The 22,124-nt window shown below is 34.9% G+C and overlaps 1 protein-coding gene across 1 annotated transcript; it reads right to left on the bottom strand.

Moving 5' to 3' along the window:
- Nucleotides 1–9,084: 9,084 nt before the first annotated feature.
- On the bottom strand, nucleotides 9,085–12,653 carry LOC147549002 (Major facilitator superfamily protein). The gene is made up of 4 exons (XM_086667805.1): nucleotides 12,402–12,653; nucleotides 12,056–12,273; nucleotides 10,969–11,528; nucleotides 9,085–10,179 (listed from the first exon to the last, which is right to left on the bottom strand). Exons 1-4 carry the CDS (start codon nucleotides 12,553–12,555, stop codon nucleotides 9,288–9,290), a joined length of 1,824 nt encoding a protein of 607 aa, XP_086523931.1. The 5' UTR covers nucleotides 12,556–12,653; the 3' UTR covers nucleotides 9,085–9,287.
- Nucleotides 12,654–22,124: the final 9,471 nt, after the last annotated feature.

Below are 22,124 nucleotides of genomic sequence, written 5' to 3'. Positions count from 1 at the left end.
TATATAGATAGAAAATTTATATATCTTCTTCTTCTATTTCTCTAAAAAATTTAGAGAGAGAGAAAAAAAAATATTCCAGATTTCAAAAATCTTTCCAAAATCTGGACGGGGGGCTTAATTACTTTAGATGGAATCTTTCAAAAATCTGGGCGGGAGTTTTAATTTTCGCCAAAACTTATTCCCAAATTTTCAAAATTTGAACGAAATAAGAAAGAATCAGCGTTTTTGAGAAGGTTTTAGAGAGAGAAACAAAAAAAAAACAGAGTATTTTCGGGATTTAGATATATTTAGAGAGAAAGATGTTGTTTTTCGATAATCTAGAGAGAGAAAGAGTCAGTTAAGAGAAGGTTTAGAGATATTTAGGTGAGATTTTGCGGGATTTAGGGAGATGTATAAATAGAACAAGAGGATAGAAGAAAGATAAAATCTTCCAAAAATCTGGGCGGGAGACTTAATTTTCGGCAAAAACTGCTCCAAAATTTCCAAATTTTGAATCCAAAAACTGGTTTTGAAAAGGTTTTAGAGAGAGAAACAAAAAAAGAGAAATTAAATGCTCCCTCACCATCAGTCACTGAACGCGTCAGGAAGGAAAAAATAAGAACCAGCTTTCCATGGGAGGGGCAAAACAGGTATAAAAAATTTAAAAAACCTAAAAACTCTTAGCTGTCCTGACATTTGGACTTAAAACACATTTCGGTCCTTGTTTGGGCTGTAAGCGTATTGAAGGCTGAAAATTTGGACCATTCCCTCATTTTTTGTAACTTATAGGGATTGGCTAAATTAGTGGGGATATCCTTAAGAGGGAATGGGCGAGACGTCCAAAATTGGGCCGAAAAAGAGGGCCCAATCCATTCGTACGCAAAAATGCGTTCCCAGTCCAACGCGTCAGAGGGCGATGGAAAATTACGGAAGGATCTGTTTTCTTTATCGAATTTACGAAGAATGCCATCCAGAAAATTACGGAATTGCCACTCTGAATAACACGGGATTCTCCACTCCGAATTTTACTTTCTCTCTCTACTGTTTTACTTTCTCTGTCTAATTCTCTTTCCAGATTTATTTCTCTTTATTTATTTAACCAAATCCTAATTTCTCTCCTAATTTAACCAATTTCTAACTAATTTAGATTTTCTCTCTCTCTAATTCCTATTATCTCTCTAATCTCAACAAATTCCTCTCTTTTCAAAATTTTCTCTTCAATCTAAACAAATATTTCCAGATTTGTTCAAAATTCTTTCTTTTTTTTCTATTTCTTATCTTAAATTTCGAATTTTTCAAGATTGGTTCAAATTTCGAATTTTTCTCTCTAACTTTCCAGATTTATTAATTTAACCAATTCCTAATTTCTCTCAAATCTTAACCAATTTCAAACTAATTTCGAATTTCTTTCTAACTAATTTCTCTCAATCTTTTTTCCAGATTGGTTATTGTTTACGAAAATTGTTTAATTTACTGAGGATTTCTTGTGTACTAGACACTTTTGTGTTGAGAAATTGTCTGATTTACCGGAAACTGTTTAATTTACTGGGGATTTCTTGTGTACTAGACGCTTTAGTGTTGGGAAATTTTCTGGTTTACCAGAAACTGTTTAATTTACTGGGGATTTCTCTCTAGATTTTTTCTATTTTCTTTCTCTCTAAATTTTATTCCTTTTTCATGTTTTCTCTCCAGATTTTTCTCTTCCCATATTTCCTATTTTTATTCTTTTTATTTCTGTTTAAACATGTTTTCTCTCTCCAATCTTACTACTTTCCTTTTCTAAAAAAGATAAAGATGATGGCAAGAATATAATCGATTTCGAAATATTTATATATAGATAGAAAATTTACATATCTTCTTCTATTGTTTCTCTAAAAAATTTAGAGAGAGAAAGAAAAAAAATATTCCAGATTTCAAAAATCTTTCCAAAATCTGGGGGGGGGCTTAATTACTTTAGATGGAATCTTTCAAAAATCTGGGCGGGAGTTTTAATTTTCGCCAAAACTTAATCCCAAATTTTCAAAATTTGAACGAAATAAGAAAGAATCAGCATTTTTGAGAAGGTTTTAGAGAGAAAAACAAAGAAAAAACAGAGTATTTATCGGGATTTAGATATATTTAGAGAGAAAGATGTTGTTTTGCGATAATCTAGAGAGAGAAAGAGTCAGTTAAGAGAGTTTAGAGATATTCAGGTGAGATTTTGCGGGATTTAGAGAGATGGAATGAGTGTTTAACGTCAAAAACACGGAGGGGTAAAAGAGGAATAAAAAAACAAAAAAACAGAAAACTCTTAGTTGTCCCTGACATTTGGACCTAAAACGCATTTCGGTCCGAGTTTGGGCTGAACGCGTATTGATGTGGCAAAATTTGGACCATTCCCTCATTTTTACTATCCTTAATCTTTCCAAAAGGATAACAAACCTTTGGAATTATTTGGAAAAGATTTTTGACTGATTTTTCTTTCTTTTCTTAAAAGAAGACAGAAAGAAGGAAATAAGATGATTATATTCTAGAGAGAGAGGAGGAGGTTATTCTTTGCGTTGGTTGACATATGGAGAGATTTTGAAATAGATTGAAGATAAAAGATTAAGCACTCGGCTGGAATTATCTTCTCTAACCAGTAGAGATGATATTTTCTAGAGCTAGAGTATCTCGGCTCCATCTTCTTACCATACTCAGAGAAATCGAACAGAGATGAAATTGATTGATAAGAGAGGGTGTGTGTTGGATATTGTTAATCACATAGAGTTGAAGATAGAAGGAATTCGATTAAAGAAGGAACAAAAAGATTTTAGAGAGAAAAATCAAAGAGAAATTCCATTGATAGAGCTGAACGGATTTTCTTTGTCTGATCAAAGTATTTTAGAGAGATTCGGATTCTCTATTTTGCTGGTATAATCAGGGGGTGAAAAAACAAAGTTGATCCATCTCGGTTGGGGGGGTCAAAAATCATCCTCTCAAGCTCAATTAAAGAGGAAGATTAGAGAGAGAGAAGAAGAAGAAGAGAGAGAGAGTTGTCATCATCATCATCTCACGGCTAACAAGAACAGAACCATTATCATCACCCATTACAGAGAAAACAGAGAGAGAGAGAGTTAGCTAGTTAGATTTAATTTTCTGTTTTTGATCATTTTTCTAGAGAGAAAGAGGTGATCCTCTGTTTTATTTCTTGTATTTGGTTTTTCTTAGTGAGAGAGAGAGAGAGAAAAATGGAGAGATAAAACAGAGAGTTTGATTGAAGAGAGAGAGAGAGTAAATCAGTGAATTATTTGAATTTTTTATTTATAAAGAATTTTCGATTTTCAGTAATTTCATTGTTATAGACTTCTCATTTTCAATTATAGAAGATATAGAGAGAGAAAAGAAGAGCTATAGTAGAGAAAGAGAGAGATTACAGAAAGTTAGAGAGAGAAAAAGAGTTGGAGAAGATGAGAAAATATGTGGGAAAATAATTTTGTCACAGAGAATTCAATTCCGAGAAGACGAGAAAATCGTTTTCCCTCAGGGGTGTGTTTGACTGCCAGGGGAAAATTAGAAGGAAATTGTTTCCAGCTAGAAAAAGTTATGTTTTCTCCTTTCATTTCTTACTTAATTTTCCGAATTTTATCATAATTGCCATGAGTAAATAACTCTTTTGTCTAGGGTCTTAGATGAAGTTCATCATAATCATTTTCTCGGTACAATTTATTAATAAGTTTTACAGTTTTTAATGATAAAATCTTCCGGGTTTTTAGGCCGCTCATGGACTAGAATCTGAGTTATATAAAGAATTCGCTAATTAAATCCAAATAAATTGTCGTTAGAATTGTTAGCGGGACGGATTCAGAAAACCCTAGGCTCTACCCCATTTGAGTTACTTGTATCATTTGTAATTATTTTCTTTCCGTAATTTTACTTTAATATTTTATTCATTTCAAAACCAAAACCAAATCATTTTAAAAATCTTATTACTTCCTAGTTTTAGAATAGGTTCAACTAGTCTTTGAGGAACGAACCGGTCTTACCGGAATTTATTACAACTTGACATCCGTGCACTTGCGGGTGTAGACCTATTTAGGGTAACCTTTTAGGCCCATCATGAGTCCAAAAACTGAATTGTCCTAGAGCTACTTTGAATTTCTCGTGATGGAACGACATCCTCAATAGAAGCGGCTTGAAATTTTGCATTTTTGGGCTTGTGATGTTATGACAGTATCATTTTCAAAAAATAGTATCATATTTCAGAAATCGAATGATAATTTTCACCTTCTGTTGTTAGCTCATGAGCTCTCATAATGTTTTGATTGAATGGGTATAGAACATTGACTCCTGTGACTTAATATGTGTTGTTTTTCTTCTGAACTTAATCTGTTCATAGAAATGCATCTGAATTGATTATATGCAGTTCTTTCGAGATTGGATGAGTTTCCTCTATAGGGTTTTTAGCATTTGTATTAAGTGACTTTCTTAAAACCCATGAGACATTTTTATAAACTATAATTATCAGTCCTAGGTTTGATTTTGTATGTTTTGAAATGTAGGAAGATGCCTTTTTCTCGTGACTTTGAGATTGCTGCGTGGTTTGTTGCATGGATTTCCTATCACAGATGAGTAGTATGTAGATTGAGAACCGCCTAGGAGTCGTGCTTGCGCGATTGTACTCAGAGAGTGACAACGCTTGTCACGCAATGCTTCGTATGAGTATCAACACATTTAATCGACTGTGTTGTATGTTGGTAACCAAAGGGCTAAGACCTAGTAGGTGGGTTGGTGTGAAAGAACAAGTAGCTATATTCCTCCTCACTATTGGTCACGACTCGCGTATGAGGCACAACGGGTTCGACTTGATTAGGTCCTCTGAAACCATGCATCGGCATTTTTATAATGTGTTGCAATTTGTCTTAAGACTTGGTTCTGAAGTGGTGAAGTCGGCACTTGAAAGTTTTTCCCCAGAAATGGGTAACAGACGTGGTTGGCCATTAACATATTTTAAGGATTGTGTTGGTGCAATAGATGGTACATACATACCAGCAACTGTACCCATAAAAGACCAACCACGGTATCGTAACCGCAAAGGAGATATTAGACATAATATTCTAGAAGTTTGCTCATTTGATATGAAGATAACATATGTTCTAGCTGGATGGGAAGGGTCTGTCCATGATAGTAGGTTGCTGAGATTTGCCGTCACAACTTGTGAAGACAAGTTAATAGTTCCTTCAGGTATAGCTATGCCACCTTTGTACTTTATTAATAGTTGACATCATTATACAATGTACTAATACACAAATTTTGTTTGATAGACAAGTACTACCTTGGTGATGCCGGTTTACCACTTGCACCGGGCTTCCTGATGTCTTATCGTGGGGCCAGATACCATTTATCTGATTATAAAGGACGTAAACCAACGAACCCAAGGGAGCTTTTCAACTCTCGACGCTCATCTTTACGTAATGTGATCTAATGAGTGTTTGGAGTCTTGAAAAAAAGATTCTCATATTTACGAGCATCTCCGTTTTATTCGGTGGATTCGCAAATAAAAATAATACTAGCTTGTTGTATTATGCACAATATAATTAGAGATGTAGATCCTGGCGATAATGGTGATGAATGGGAAGATTCCATCGAGGAAGAACATGATGAAATAAGTAATCAAAGGGATGATGTATTAAGACTCGAGCCGAATCCAAATTGGACTAGAGTTAGAGATGCTCTTGCGCTTAAGATGTGGAATGAGTATCATCATTAACATGTTTTAGAATAAGACGAATTTATATTTTACAACTATATGTATTTGATGGTTTAGAACGATATGTATTTGATGTTTTAGAATGATACATATTTTAGAATGATATGAATTATGAATTTGTGTACTTGTTTTTATTTAAATGCCTATTTTGTTGGACTATTAGAGATGACTGAACCTGATTCGCAAAAAAAGGAGAATGTTACATGGACTGTTCCAATGGGCAGAGCGATGCTTGACACTTTAAAAGAACAAACTGTTCTTGGCAACAAAGGTAAGGGTGGTAATGCCGGTTGGAAAGGATCTGCTTATGTTGCTATTGCAAATGTTGTTCAACCTGTGTGTCAACAAAAAATCGGCAAAGCTAACATTCAAAATCGAATAAAAACAATGAAGAAGTCAAAAAAAGGTGTGGAAGAACTTCTGAAACTCAGCGGCTTTGGTTGGAGCTCTAGTAGGAATATGGTTATTGCTGAGGATCTAGTATGGGATGAACTTCTACAAGTAAGTAAATATACCATTTGTTATCTTATCAAATATAGATATCATAAACTTATCAAACGTAGAATATCTATCATGAATTTGAGCTTCACTTTTCTTCAATTCGGATCATATGCTTATAATCTTCATTCAGTCAGTACCTTCCTTGACAATTGCCCTAGACGCATGAAATGTTAGAGTCATGTGTTAGTCCGATGAGAGAGGGAAGAATGGGTAAAGGTGTGTACTTGGTAAAAATGGGCTTGGGTTGTGTGTAGCACAAACCATCTTTAATCTTTGCTCACAATTGAGAACTATAACAACATTCAGTCAGAGAAACAGGAAAATAAGAAGTAATTGTCACAATTTCATTATCCTTCTTCTATGTGAAGTCGTATATTGGAACCAATATTTAACAACAAGATCACGAATAAAGACTGTTATCAAGATATATGCAATGTCACAGTTGGTACATAACAATACAGAAAGTTCGTAACTATCACTGTAAAAAACTACCCTATATATTCTACATTCAGTTACCAGTCTCAGCTCTTTGTATTGTACATTCAGCCCAACATCCTTTATATTTAGATCATATGCTTCTAATCTTCATTCTTCACTAATCTATATTTATTTTTGGTTATGCTTATTTGAAACATTATACCCATGCATGAAGTGTCGAAATGTTATCCAATGGTTACCTTATAAGACCTGGTTATATTAAAGTACTACCTGGTTATGTTTACTTGTCAGGCTAGTATGCCTATATATTGTAGCGATGGGTTTATTCGATGTAGATGAAGATGGGTTTATTCTCCATATATGTTGTTGTTGTTGTTATGTACTAGAGTTATGTTTGTGTGGATAGATTGAATGGATTCATGTATTGGAGCTGGAAGCCTACTTCCATGCATTTTTGTTGTAGAGTTCTGATTCCAGCCTTTATTTGTGGTTTTCTTATGTTTTGTGGGTTTCTTATGTTTTTCTCTCTTTTATTTGTAGGCAAGACCAAGTTTGAAATTTTTAAGAAACAAGTCCGTTGACTTGTACCTACAGATGGTTGAAGTATTCGGAGACGAACCAGCGGTTAGGGATAAAGAAACAACAACAAATCTTACAACCGATGATGAGTTTAACACAAATGAAGGAGATCCTTCTACCGAAGTTGACGTCGACTGCGATTCTTTTGATGTTGGCGGTGATCAATGTCGCTCCTCTTCATCTAAACGTAGTGGCTCCGTTCTAGAGACACGTAATAAGCGCAATCGTTCTATTTCGGCAGCTTTGAGCCAAGAGATGACTGAAGTACGTGTCGCAATTGAAAATGTTGCTAATGAAATGGCCCAAAGGAACAACATGGACGACAATTGCTGGAAAGACGTAAAGAAAGCACTTGACAGCCTCGAGTTAGATATAGAGACAAAGATCAATTGCTTGGAATGGTTCCATCATGATGTTGAAAGAAGGAGATTTTTTCTTAACTATGGAACCAGATGAACAACTTATGTGGATCGAGAGCAAATTATTTTAGCGTGCACAAGAGATGGAAAATTACATTTTTAACCGTATTTACATTGTGAACTATTTTGTCATTTTTTTGGTTGCCAAATAAACCAAGAAAAATCATTTGGATTCATGAATCCATGGAATCATGAATCATTTGGATACATGAATCTGTGGATTCATGATTCCTTCATCCAAACACACCATTAGTAGTTAGCTACTCATTTTGATTTCTTCAAACTATTTTGACTTCTCCTTTGACTCCATGTAGCTCTAGCTTGACCAATAGACTCTCTAACTTGACCCCAAGGTTGCAGAATGACTATTTTCCCCTTGTCTCCTAACTTGCTAATTTCTTATCCTTTTCATCTCTAGTCTTCACCAAAGTGATCATCATGCTCCCAAGACTTTATAGACTTTCTTAAACTATATATTGACCCTCTTAGGTGGAAATGTTCAAAATACCCTTGGTGAGTTTTTCTCTCCTTACGTCCTTTTTGCTCCTTAGGCTTTAGGGACTTCACATTGGGTTCTTGTAGGCGCTCTTGACTCTTCTAGGGTCTCCTTGGCTCATTTCCTTGGGTAACTCTTTAGAAAGTACCTAATCAAGAAAAATCGATCAACTTATTAAAATAACCCCTCCAAACGGACTAACTCGTCCAAGTTAAAGGACTCAAATGTGACATTTTCATGTCACATCAAGTGACAAATACTATTTTTTTATTTTCATGAAAAGTTAATTAACTTCACTCACATTGACAATCCTAAGCATAATGTATCCAGCAAAGCATAACCAATCAAAAGTCATTAAGCATCGACAATCAAACTAAAGACACACTATCCAATGAGTTGACAATGAACAAGTATGACACTACTAAGTATAATACGTCAAACTAACTATAATCAATCAAAGGTTACTAAGCATCGATTATCAAACTAAGTACGCATTATTAAACTTTTTGTCAATAGACTATTAAGATCAAGGTTTCTAATTTATAAAATTAGACGAAGTTAATTGAACTAACATGTAAACAAATAATAAGTCATTCATCACATCAAATCATGCTTCAAAAGTATCTGAACACAAGAGTTAGACAAACATGGTGAAACGAGTAATAAAGGGAAAGAAGATGACAAGAAGTCCCCTTTTTTGATGTGGCTCGAGGCTAAGATCGTCCAAAAATATGAGTCTTTAGGTGACTAAGGAGGAGAAGAAGACTAAGGAGAAAGAGGAGAAGAAGGAGAATGAGGAGGAGGAGGATGAGGAGGAGGAGGAGAATGAGGAGAAGAGGGAGGAAGAGAAGCAGCAGGAGGAAGAGGAGCAGCAGGAAGAAGAGGAGGAGGAGAACAAAAAGAAGAACAAGACTACTTCACTAGATATGAAAATAGGCTACATATATTTATCATCTTATTTATTTGAAATAAATAATAGTTCATTACTCCCTTACATCAATAGCATGATATTATTATTTTAAGCCCTACTCTTCATCTCTCCCATATAGAAACCTTCTCTTGGTTATGTCACGTGCAAATAAAATGCAGAGAGAGCGAGAGAATTTCGGATAAGACCTAAGATCCCATGAATCCATCTTGAACAAAACTATTTCCCGTCCACAACGAGCTCGATTTCTTCATTTGGTTGATCACATTCCCTGACTTGAATCGGCTTAAACGTATAAAACTTAGCACATATGACGTAGTAAACAAGATTAAAAACTTGTAAAACTGTGATCAACCAGTAGAAGTACTCTAATCTCCCTCTATTAATATTATTATCAGGAAGCCAATTGGATCCTCCTTCTCCAGCACTATATTTATGAACTAATGATACTAACAATGAACTAGAATAATTTCCAACTGAAATTGCAGTCCAAAACAGTGCAGCAGCTGTACTTCTCATACTCTCTGGTGCTTGATCATAAAAGAACTCAAGATGTCCTATTGACATGAAAGCTTCAGCCACTCCATGAAGTGCATATTGTGGTACTAACCAAAAGGCGGAAATTGGTATTATCGCTTTTCCTTCATCCATAAGCCCATTAACCCTGGCAACATTTTTACGCCTAACTTCGACAAATCCAGCAACAAGAGTTGCTAGGATGGAGATAGCGAATCCGATACCCATACGGTGTAAAAACGAGATTCCTCGGTCAAGTCCTGTGAATTTGCGAGCTATTGGGATGAAAATTCGATCATATAGTGAGATAGTTGTTAGCATGGAGACGATTGTAAATACTGACATCGAACCGGGAGGAATTTGGAAGGATTTTGTGAGATGGCGATTCATGGTTCTAGCTTGTTGCAATGAGAATGTACCTTGTTGAGCATAAGCCGTTATTAGTATGATACCGGAAGCCCAAATCGGCCCCATTCGGATCACAGATTTTAATTCTTCAACTCGATGAACTGTACTAAGTTTCCATAGATTAGGAACTGAGGACGATTTGAGTTCGAAATCTTCTTCCACTGGAATGGCGGCCTTGTCAAGAAAGCTACAATTCATAAATAACATGTTAGAATAAAGTAGGTGAAAAGATTAAGAAACTAACTATGAAGTATCTTAATTTGGAGTCTCTAATGGCTCGTAAGGCAGTAAGACTCCTCTTGATTTAACGTTTGCTCAACTTTAAAATCGATTATACATCAGTGCTGTGTGCGGAAAATTTTTAATGTCAAATCATCGTCTGAATCGAAACCGTCTGAAACAAATCTTCTCTTCTAGCTTCCCCTAAAGAAAAATTATTACTTGGTGACCGGAGTTAAAATATAATTTTGTGTCAACACATTACATGCCCGCCACAATACTAACAGTTCATTGGATATGCTCTCCCAAAATACAAAGCTTATCTTGCCCCATGTGGTCTTGGGCATCTCTCATTCCCAAAGTTGTATAGCTCAATAGGAGAAATTTTATCCGGTACTTATAAATGGCCACTAGATTCTCCCGGAGTTGTAATTAAATAAAAAAAATGTATTTATCTTTACAAGCACTGGTGCCCTTTTATATACAAATTAATACGCAGATTTTATTTAAGTCAGCCGTGCCTAGATCTAAATCATAATTCTGGCTCTGCCCCTGCATACTAATGTGGGATTACTCTAACACGATAAAGTATAACAAATGCCACTTTTACATTTACCAAATGTGAGAAGTCTACATAGGTGATAGGTTTACTGATCAAGTAGAAGATGGTGTACGTGTATGCGAGCTGTCAATAGTAAAAGACGGGGGAGAACAGAAAGAAAATAACTATTATGAGAGAGAGAAAAAGAGGGGCTACCTTAGTTGTTTAGTGTGAACAAGGGTGCCGGCTGTGGAGATAGAAGCATCAAGCTCTTCATTCTCATAAAGGGAGGATGGATCAGATACACTGCGAAACTTCCTCTTCTTAAAGGCAGCTACCATTACCTGTATCAACCGAGTAAACGGGCTGCCGGATGGATCCATATTTATGTAAAGCGGGTACCCAATTACGAAACATATAATCGAAAGAAACATGGCAATTGCTGGAATCCCAAGTCCCCAACCCCAACCAATGTTATCTTGAATATAGACGATAACCGTAACAGCAATGAGAATCGAAACTCCCATGCAAAAGTAGTACCAATTAAAGAAATTCCATGTTTTAGTCTTTTGTTTAGGATCTGTTTGATCAAACTGATCTGCACCAAAAGCAACAACACAAGGTCGGATCCCACCCGAACCGATTGCTGTTAATAACAATGATATGTAAAGGATGGCTAGTTGTCCAGAGTCAGCTTCTTCACAAGTTTGATTTCCTTTACAAGGTGGTGGCCTTAGCTTAGGAAGGACTGCTGATAATATCAAACTTATCATTCCCTATGAGAAAAATAAAAATATATACATAGTTAATTTAATTATTAATTAATGCAATTTTCTTACATAATGAAATTCCTGTCGTTAAATGACTTCTTTTTTCATGTCTATATGTAGAAAAAAGACAACCCTGATTTAAAAAGTAACTTGTTTTCAAAGTCTAATCTAGAAACAATTAATCTAATTTAATTACAAAAGCTGAAACTAAAGATTCCAAGTTCTTGATGAGTGTCTAGACTTTTTATTATGTCTCTAACATTCATCAATAGAAGAAAATAACTGTGTCGACCAAAGTCCTCACACTTATTCATATCGTCTCCATTTTTGGCATTCAGATCCAACTCTAACGATTACGAGATTTTGTTTTGGGGAAGGCTCTACAAGCCCCTGCCCTTTAGACCTAAACTCTTATAAAGCTTGGCGTAGGCCGTGGAGCGGTGGAGGTGGAGCCACTTCCAACTTCCAAGTGAGTGAGACTATTACAACAACAATAGTGGTAATAATAAAAGATCATGATTAGAAAGACGTACTAATTGGTAAATGACGGAAGCAATAGTAATGGTCCAGAAACGACCGGCAAAGGCGTCGGAGATGAAGGCACCAAGCAATGGTGTCAAGCTAGCAGTACCACCAAAGTTGGTGAGAGTATTAGCAGCCTTAGTTAGAGGCAAGTGTAGTTGTTGAGTTAAGTAGCTCACCATGTTAGTACTAAATCCCACTACTGCCAGCTTCTCACATACCTCATTTGCTACATTATTCCACCAATTAACAACACCAAAAAGTAGTTTATCATTCTCAGAAGATCATGACAATGAAAGATAAAAGATGAAAATTATATATTAACATGAATACCTAAGAACCTGTACAGTTACTTACAAAAGATAAACGGCATAGTTCTTATTCCTCCCTTTCCCAATTTCCGACATCGAACATTATTATGACTATAGTTCTTCTCTTTCTCAGTGAAAGTCATTATTTGATTCTTCTCATTGCACATGACAGACATTTCTTGGTTCTTGTTATTCTCCATGATAATTTAGGTCTGATTCTTACCTGCTACTACTACCTGACTTGTGAAGACTGAGAGAAATATGTTCACTGGACAATCAATATTTATAGCCTTTCTCTGAAGTAACTTATAGGTAAATTATTTGTATAAATAAAAGCATATTGGTTAATAATGTTTCTGGCCCACAAACGCATGGTAATCCAATATTTCACACAACTCATGGTACGCAGTGAGTTAAAAGGAAGTCTTGATACCAAATTACCAAACAAGAAAGGGGAAAAGAAAATAGCCTTATAAGGACATCTCACTTGAGAGCATTTGAGTTAAATATGAAAATTTAGTTAAAACTCATTATAAATTTCTTGTTTGAATGAAAAATGACCACTACAATTTTACTGGTCTTTGGCTCACAAGGTATTTCGTAATTAGTAACTTATGCAAGAGGCTTGCAAAAGTTTGGTAAGAGTGTTTTGCAAAAGGGTTACAACCGGCTGCAAAAAAGTCACAACCGCTTGGAAAAGGGCCGCAACTGCATAGAAAATGGTCACAACTGCTTGCAAGAGGTTGCAAAAATATTAGATTTGTAACCAACTAATATTGAAGTATATGGATTTTTAATCAAAAAATATAAATGTTAGGTTTTTTAATGGAGGGAAATTCTAAAGTTACTTAGAATTTCTTACTTAGAGGATGACATGTTTCCTCGTCTAGATAAAAAAAAATGGTTCACATTATAGTCAAACTTTTAAAAAAAATCTTTTAATGAAAAAAGACTCACTATGTCATCCTCTTAAATAGAACCATTCTTGTTATTAATTCTTGAATAAAATTTTCATTTTGGACGTGCTTGTGTTATTGAGAACCAAAATTAATTTATTTGAGATAAAGTTCTGCCTCCAAATAATAGATAATGATTTTTATAGTAGTAGAATTTTGAGAGGAAGTGGTTGAGATTTACTTGTCATGAACCCCAAGTCCCAATGATCATCCATGTTGTGTTTGTTCTTCTTATATTTGTTCGAACTAAATTAAAGAAATGATATTTGTAATGACATTTTTTTTGTTGTTGAGATTTGAGTTTAGTAACAAGAAAGAAGACCCTTAATTGAGGAGTTCCCTGCATTTTAATTACACTTAGGGTACTAAAATATAATTTTTTTTTTTGTTGAAATGAATACTAAATAATTTAGTACTAGGTTCCCTCCCCGTCCTACGGACGGGGAAGATCCCTCTTGGCTAACGCCTTCGAGGAGAAGAAAATAAATTTAAATCACAACATAAATAAGATAAAATTACAGGGGAGAGTGATAACCATGTGTTTGAAGAGTAGAGAGGGAGAACCGTATTTATACAATTTTGAACTGACTTAGAAGTCTAACCGAATCACTAAAATTGAGGGGAAAGTGGATGTGCAATCGTGAGTGAGAAGATGCCTGAGATATAGTTATTTTAGGGAGATTGTAACCGAATATTCAAAATAATTAATTGTTTACACTAATACCCTTATTTTTTAAGTCAAATTACACTAAAAAAGATTTTATATCAGTCGTTCGATCTAATCAAAGGTAAATCTCTAAAATAAAATGGACGGCCAGACTTATCCCCTGGATAATCGACTGATCTGTTTTAATATAATAGATTTAGTTTTTTTTTTGTAGTAGTATTTAGTTTGTTGCCACAACATTAACTTGGCCAACAGCATATGGGCCAAGTTTAACAAAAAAAAACAGCATTTGGGCCCACATGGAAACGAAATTCCCATCCAGTTTTTTGTATAAAATGGAGTTACTACTTGGGTTTAACTCATAACCTATTTGGATAATACACCATAAAACAAGAAAAAAGTAGTATGAAAATTGAATGAAAGAGAGCCTAAAATTCATTGGTCCCATGTCTCTGCACTCTAGAGGAAGGTCATTTTCTATTGGAATCTAGAGAGATGACAAACAGACAGAGACATGGATATATGAGAGGCATGCCAAAGAAATCCAGATCCATGATTTGGTCTTTTCTCGTATTTGTGCATGTTATTAATTAGTCCCTTTTTATACTACTAGTTGGACAAGTTTGACCATTTTGCTCCTTAACTAGCTCTGTAAATAGCAATGAGAACTTGTCCTTGGGCAAGAATCCTTTGTTAATCATTTATTTTACTCTCCTTCACATCGTAAGACTATGAACTTAAAAATCAAAGAACGGGCATGGCCATGCCCTTTCAACACAAAAAAAAGAAAAAAAAACGACATGGCCAACATTGTAGACAAGGGCATATGCTACGTCACTCCTTGCTATACCTATTATGAAAAATGTTAAATGACCTGAAAAAAGAGGACGTCCTAGGGATTGTATATATAGTATTTTAACTGACCAAACCAATCCAGCTCAAACGGATTTAGGCCGTTTGGAGACTGAAACAAGATTTACCTGGATTGACTCAGATACTAAAAGGTCATAACTAAGGACTTTGTTCGGTCCATAGATCTCTGTTTGAAGGATAACCGAAAAAACTAAACCAAACAATACATTGGTGTCTTTTATATATTATATATATATAAATAAAAGAGATATTTAGTGTTAGGGTCAAAGAAAAATACCGATGTTAGTATTTGGAAAAAAGTTTGTCCGCTATAGAGTCTGGGTCATAGACTAACTGTTGACCCAGTTGACTAGAGACAGTCGTTAAGAACCGTAAGTTTGTGACCTAAATGCTAATGTCGGTACTTTTTCATTGACCCAAACATTAACTTCACCTTTTAATCATTGTAACATGAGCGTCTTAAGGGAAATTGGTGAAAGTTGTGTGACTTTCGGGAGTGTACACATTTGGATGGAGAACTTGTCAAATTTGGTGGAAGGTCCAAAATATGGACCTTAATAACACAATAAGCCCACTATTAACGTAAAATAGGGCAAAATAAAAAAAGACACAAATTCTGACATCCACCAAACAAATAATATTTGCATACACCAGTTTTTGGGATTCACCGAATAAATCATTTTAGCCTGATCATTATCTTATTGCATTAAACATAACGTAAAGAATCTTGTACATTTTACTGTAGGAGGCAAAAATAAATACTAAAAAAAAATCTTTGGTAAAGGGACCTGTCTCTAGTGTATTGGGGCAAAGTTAGTAAAGGGACATCAGTCCTTTTAGTAAGTAGACATTTTCTTCAAAAAACTAAATAAATCATCAAATATTCACTACTATGACAATATTGAAAATACTTTAATATTTAAAATTAATTACAAAAAGATAAAATATTTTAATAGTGAAGATCTTTTTTTTTCTATCTGAAAATACGAAACAAATGACAAAATTATAGAAATATGTCTAAAATTTCGACCAATATGGTCGAAATATGAGCAAAATTTCGACCACAGTGGCCGAAATTCTGGTGACAAAAAAAAGGGAAATGCTAAATGTACAAAGAATCTTTGACTGGATTCTTGACAAAATGCTAAGTGAACGGTCCCGATCAAAGTCAAATTTTGTAAAACTTTGATCAACTTTTGTCTTTTAGTGAAACTGAGTCATTAAGTCAAGAATTTTGTCAAGTACTTTGTACATGTAGCACTCCTAACCATGGTAGCCGAAATATTTACGGTTTGAGAGACATCTTCACCAACATTTTACACTAATAATATTAAATAATAAATGTGTTACATAAGAAAAAAAAAAGATGAGAACAACTTAAAAGTAAATAAGAACTTTGTGTTAATAATAGGTGATGGTTGTTTTATGGAATACGTTAAAAGTAGGATTTTGTGCTAGGATCTGTGGATCTAAGGAAGGACATGAAAAAAATAAGAAAACTTCGATACTTGTATTATTTTAATTCTAGTTTTTATCTAACCGAACCAAACCACAATTGGATTTGGCTTGGGTTGAGTTTTCTAGTAACCAAATTCATCGGATCAGCATATGGATGAAGTTTGAAAGTCGTTTATCGATCTAAAGTACGACGTTAACGACCACTGTCCCGACGCATATCGATGTAGTTGGGCCTCATTGGTGGGTCACTTAAAGAGCGAAAAGTCCCCTCAATGGAAGCCAACCACATCAACGACGGGTTATAGTACTAGTCTCTTATTATACATGAGCATCACGTGTCATTTTCTCTTAGTGATTCCTCTTCTACATGTGGGTTATATATGATTAAGATACAAGCTTAAGCAATGTTGATTTTAAATTTGAACGCAAGTGTTGGTCTTTTCCCCTTTTGAAAGGAACATTGTTGATACATAATGTGTTATATATGCCACATATAAAAAAAATGAAATAAAGTATGAAACTTTAACAATAAATAACGCGTTATTTATGAAACAAAACAAGAATCAATAAAAGAAAAACACTGTAACTTTGACATCTAGACATACTTTAAATATACTAAATGTATTTTGTTGTAGAAATATACGTAATTGATACTAAATAACGTGTATATTGAGAAACAAATAGAAAGTTTGAAATCAATCGAAAAAGTCCGAGGAAAAAAAAAGAAAGAGAATTTTAGAGATTGGCTTTCAAAAGTGGGTTTTTACTTATATAAAAGATTATAATGGGTATTATGATTACATAGAAACGATAGAGGTGATAGGTCAATTTGGACTAAATATCCATTATAATTATAATTTTGACTTAAAATCCTATATTAATATTAGGGTGAACTAAATGTGTGTTTAGGTGTAGATTTTCAGACTAGGAATCCAAAAACTATTTCCTTATTCTATTCTTGTAATATGCCAATGTCAGGTGATGATATCTCATAAAAAAAATATCAGGTGATGTATCATTGTATCCATGTCTATACCATGTCACTGGGAAAAACTTCGAAGTGTAGAATGTGGACATTTTGGTTATTTCTATACCTTCACTTAAATTAAACTTTAACATTGGTTTATATATATATAGAATGTGGACATATACATATGTTGATGTAGGCGCAACAGAATTAAAATAAGAACAATAAAATAAACGAATAACTGTAAAGAAAACGATAAATAAACTGAAACTTAATTAACTTCAATGGTTTTTCTCTTCAATCTGAATAACAAAATAGACTAGACCTCCTTTTATAGGATAATACACTTTCCTAGATAGACTCAAACTAGGATTCCTAAATGTTAAAGAAACTAAAACATAGAAACTCCTAAATAAAAGAAATACCAATTTAAGGTAACTTCCTAATCCTATACTAACTAGGACCACTATTGTGGCCGATCGGGACGTGGGCACGTGTGGACGTGGCCCACGTGTTATGCGCCTACATCAGCTCCCCTTTCCCCAGAAGGTTCGTCCCAAACCGATTGATTAAGAAAAGCTGAATGTATCCGCATAAGATTGAATTTCACCAAGGCGATTCGCAACTCCCACTTCGAACGAAGGTTGTCTTGGAAGTGATGGATACTAATATGTAAGAAAACGCCAACCTCATATTCAATCTCATATGCCAGTGATTGAATCAAAATTATCTTGAGTGAATGAAGAACCTTCATCTCGACATCTTCATAAAATTCGTCGTCAACAGCCAAAGTATAAACGTAACCAACTTCAATTAAGTTACCGAGGTAGAAACGTGTAGTGTTGATATGACGTCCAAAATCTTCCTTCCCACGTTCATCTTCATGAAGTTTATAGAACATAATTCTATCATATTTTGTCAACTTATGAAATCCGACATTATCACTACTCGGCGAATTCATAGCCATGGAGATTCTACTACCAAAGTATGATTCGTCGTAACCATTGCCAGAGCTCCACTTGCTTCCCATTGTAGAAGAAGAAGTTCCCACACGCATTAGTCCATGAAGCATTGTGGGTTGGTTTGGATAAAACCCTTGAAAACCACTTGAATTTCCATCGCAAAAGTTCGAACCGATAGCTTTAATCTCCTCTCTCTTGCTGCCTCCACCGTTATGAGATGAGTTCATCAAATTCCAATATGTTAAGGCTTGGTATTGGAAGGAATGGTCCATGTTATCATTAACCAAGACAAGAGAAGACTGATTAGGTGGATGAGATTGAAGAGGAGCAAGGATCTCACTGCTAACACATAATATATGTTCACCAAATCCAACACCAACATTGATGGTTGATATTCCCTTAGCAAATATTGTCACTGCCACGTCCTCTGGCTTCTGGTAGTACTCCTCTAGCTTAAAACATGTTGTCCCTTTACGTGAGTATGCCTTAGCCATTGAAGGATCCAACGCAATTGCTCTATTTGAATCATCGACAACTTCATCGAAATTAATGATGATGTTAGCTTGAGCACGGCTTGCAAAAAGATGAGGATTGTGAGGATCCATGTTGTTGGCCTTCGTTTTGGACTGAAACTTCTCCTTAATAACTGTGTAGTTTTGCAAGAGCAAATCGGCTTGAGAAGGAGCTGCTCGGGTGTGAGTAACCTTTTCGTATTCAACTTCTTCGTGATCGACTTCTTCAACTTCTTCGTAATCTTCTTTTTCTTCTTCAGGTTCACTTTCAATATTCTCTCCCATTACATGAGGTTCGACTCTATGCTCATCAAAAATAGGTTTTTCCCTTTGTGATTGAGCTTCCCTATGATCAACAATAGGTTCGATTGAAGTAGTAGGGTTGGATGTCGAAGTAGAAGAATGATCAGAATTAGGGCTGCGATTTTCATCGCGTTCCTCTTTAATATCATCTGAATTTGCTTCAGTGAACGTATCTTCGGCTTTCTCTTCTTCTTCTTCGTCGGAATCCTCCTCTTGTACGACAATATCATATCCTATCGATCGTCTAAGTGTACTATCAGTAATAACTTTTGCACCCTTGACAGTAGTATAACGACTCTTAAAAGTCTCTTGTGAAGTATAATCAGTAACATCAGAAGCCAAATCCCCTAAAAAATTTGTGAAATCAGCACTGCTATCTTGACGCTTCTCTCCTGAACCAAAAGAAGCCCAATTCATTCTAAAATTTTGCTCAATATTAGGCATCAATGCCCCATTATAAGTATGTAAAATCCTTGCTGCTGCATCATGACTTATAAACTCAACAAAACCATAACAATCAGATTGACCCGTTTGCTTATTACGAATTACTTTCACATTAACAATCTCTCTAGTATGAGCAAAATAACCATGAATATAACTCTCTTCCATCCAAGGTTGCAGATTACGGATCCAAAGAGTTCGAACCTCATCGACACTAATTGGTGGAGAGGTTTGATATGAATGTTGTTGTTGTTGTTGAGGCATCATGTAAGGTTGAGCTTGCTGTGGTGGTTGTTGTTGGTTCCAAACAGGAGGTGTAGCTTGATTTTGGTAAGGTTGCAACATAGCCCATTGTTGTTGTGTGTTGTTCCATCAGCGGTGGTGAATACGGTGGTGAATGGCTTGGTGGCAAATAAGAATGGTAATACGGTGGTGGTGGTGTATATGGTGGAGCTTCACTAAAGTTAGAGTATGGTGAAGATAAAGCCATGGATGGAGTGAAAAAAATATCCGTGTTTTGTGAAAACATAGAAGTAATGGCGGTGGGTGGTGGTTATTCCTTAGAGATATAAGAAGATGAAGAAGGATGATACGAAAAATAAGACGTACTAGGTTTGCCTCCGGGTTTCCAAACATATGAACATGTCGAATGCTTTTTTGGATTATGATGATTTTCTTCTGTATTTATTTTGTCTACGGAGTTGTGTTTTGAATAGTCTAATTCGTATCCAAAATCATCCATACTTGACTCATTGAAATTTTCAGCCCCATAGTGGGAGAAGTTATTTTCTTGTTGATCATTGAAATAAACATCATGGTAAGATAAATTATCTTCCTCGTAATTCGATCGATCTTCAAAAAAACTTTCATCACTATAGGACGAAGAATCCATTGATATAAAAACTAACCTTCACGATAAAAAAAAATCCAGAATTATGATGGCTCTAGATACCACTTGATGTAGGCCCAGCGGAATTAAAATAAGAACAATAAAATAAACGAAGAACTTTAAAGAAAACGATAAATAAACTAAGACTTAATTAACTTCAATGGTTTTTCTCTTCAATCTGGATAACAAAATAGACTAGACCTCCTTTTATAAGATAATACACTTTCCTAGATAGACTCAAACTAGGATTCCTAAATATTAAAGAAACTAAAACATAGAAACTCCTAAATAAAAGAAATACCAATTTAAGGTAACTTCCTAATCCTATACTAACTAGGACCACTATTGTGGCCGACCGGGACGTGGGCACGTGTGGACGTGGCCCATGTGTTATGCGCCTGCATCATATGTATATTGTTGTACAAAATTCCTGTATAAAACTCGAGAGCACAAAATCGGAACCCAACCCTATTGAACTTGTATGTGTGATACTTCTCAAAAAAAAATGTGTCAACTAACAGTCAACAAATATGATAAGTCATAGATTGTATGTTCCCTTGAAATGATAGAGTATGAATAATTAATCAAATGATATAGCTTTTTTTTTAATGGAGTAATCAAATGATATAATTGGTTGGTTGCTACCAAATTTTGACGATTCGAGGCTGTTACTAAATAGACAAATACGATTCCGAGAGAACTGAAGTCGGTCATTCTCACAAAATTTTGCTGTCCACCTAATGGGGTTGAGATTGAATGTAATAATACGTGTGGAGTTGTGGTTAATAATTGAAGTGCTATCTAGGTCAAAACAGAAAAAGGAAAACTAGAAAAGAAACAAAAATCAAAATGATATGGTTTGGAACTTTGGGTTAGGGGTATCATGCAGCAGCTGTGGGTAGGGTGGGACATGTGCAATGTGGGCGTCCCTCGTGAAGGTGTTTGGTACTTAGAATGACGTTTGTGATAACGTAAGCTTACTCATTCATCCACCTGTCGATCAAGTCCTTTGGCCTTCGGGAGAACGAAATTATCAGAGTGAAACAAGGTGTACTCTACCACTATCCTTTTTTTTTTGTCGCTGCTAGGAAAAAAAACAGGGGTACTGGATTGGAACTTTCCTACATATTTATAGACAAAATGTCCCGTAGACATTTCGAGTGATTTATTATACACAAAATGTCTTTATAGACTTTTTCAAGACATTGAGTCTGTAGACAAAATATCTTAGAGACATTTCAAGACATTTGATCCATGGACAAAATGTCATGCGGACATTTCAAGATCTTGAATCCATTGACAAAATGTGTAGTGCATATTATATTTGTATTAATCAAAAATATATTTTTCGACTTTCGTAGACATCTATAAATATCTGCGGATATTGATGAACATTTAGTGGACATTTTTTATTTTGATATTACTATTATTGTTTAATAACATGAAATAATATATTTGTACTAACATTTCAAAAATATATTTTTCCACTTTCGTAGACATCTTAAATATCTACGGACATTGATGGACATTTGGTGGATATTTATTATAATTTTTTGGCTTATGGTCCAAAAACCTACCCTTAAACACACATTTAATCCACTCTAAAGCTAAAATGGTTTTATAAACCAAAATATTTTAAAAAATGGACATCTAGTCCTTTTGTATCCATGTCGATAGTAAACACAAATCCCTAGGATTTTTATTTATTCATAATACCTAAACTAACCTTATATATATTCAA

The sequence above is a fragment of the Eschscholzia californica genome, unplaced genomic scaffold, assembly GCF_041429995.1.
Source record: "Eschscholzia californica isolate CP2 unplaced genomic scaffold, dmEscCali1.0.p SCAF_3, whole genome shotgun sequence".
Taxonomy (NCBI): Eukaryota; Viridiplantae; Streptophyta; class Magnoliopsida; order Ranunculales; family Papaveraceae; genus Eschscholzia; species Eschscholzia californica.
The sequence above is the reverse complement of the archived record's forward strand: the minus strand, read 5'-3'. Positions and strand labels throughout refer to the sequence as shown.

Excerpts from the sequence above, each read along its gene's own strand:
- LOC147549002 (XM_086667805.1), bottom strand. The coding sequence starts at position 12,555 with ATGGAGAATAACAAGAACCAAGAAATGTCTGTCATGTGCAATGAGAAG. Across the intron at positions 12,274-12,401 it reads AACTATGCCGTTTATCTTTT|CAAATGAGGTATGTGAGAAG; the intron begins GTAAGTAACTGT and ends GGAATAATGTAG. Across the intron at positions 10,180-10,968 it reads GTTCACACTAAACAACTAAG|CTTTCTTGACAAGGCCGCCA; the intron begins GTAGCCCCTCTT and ends TATGAATTGTAG.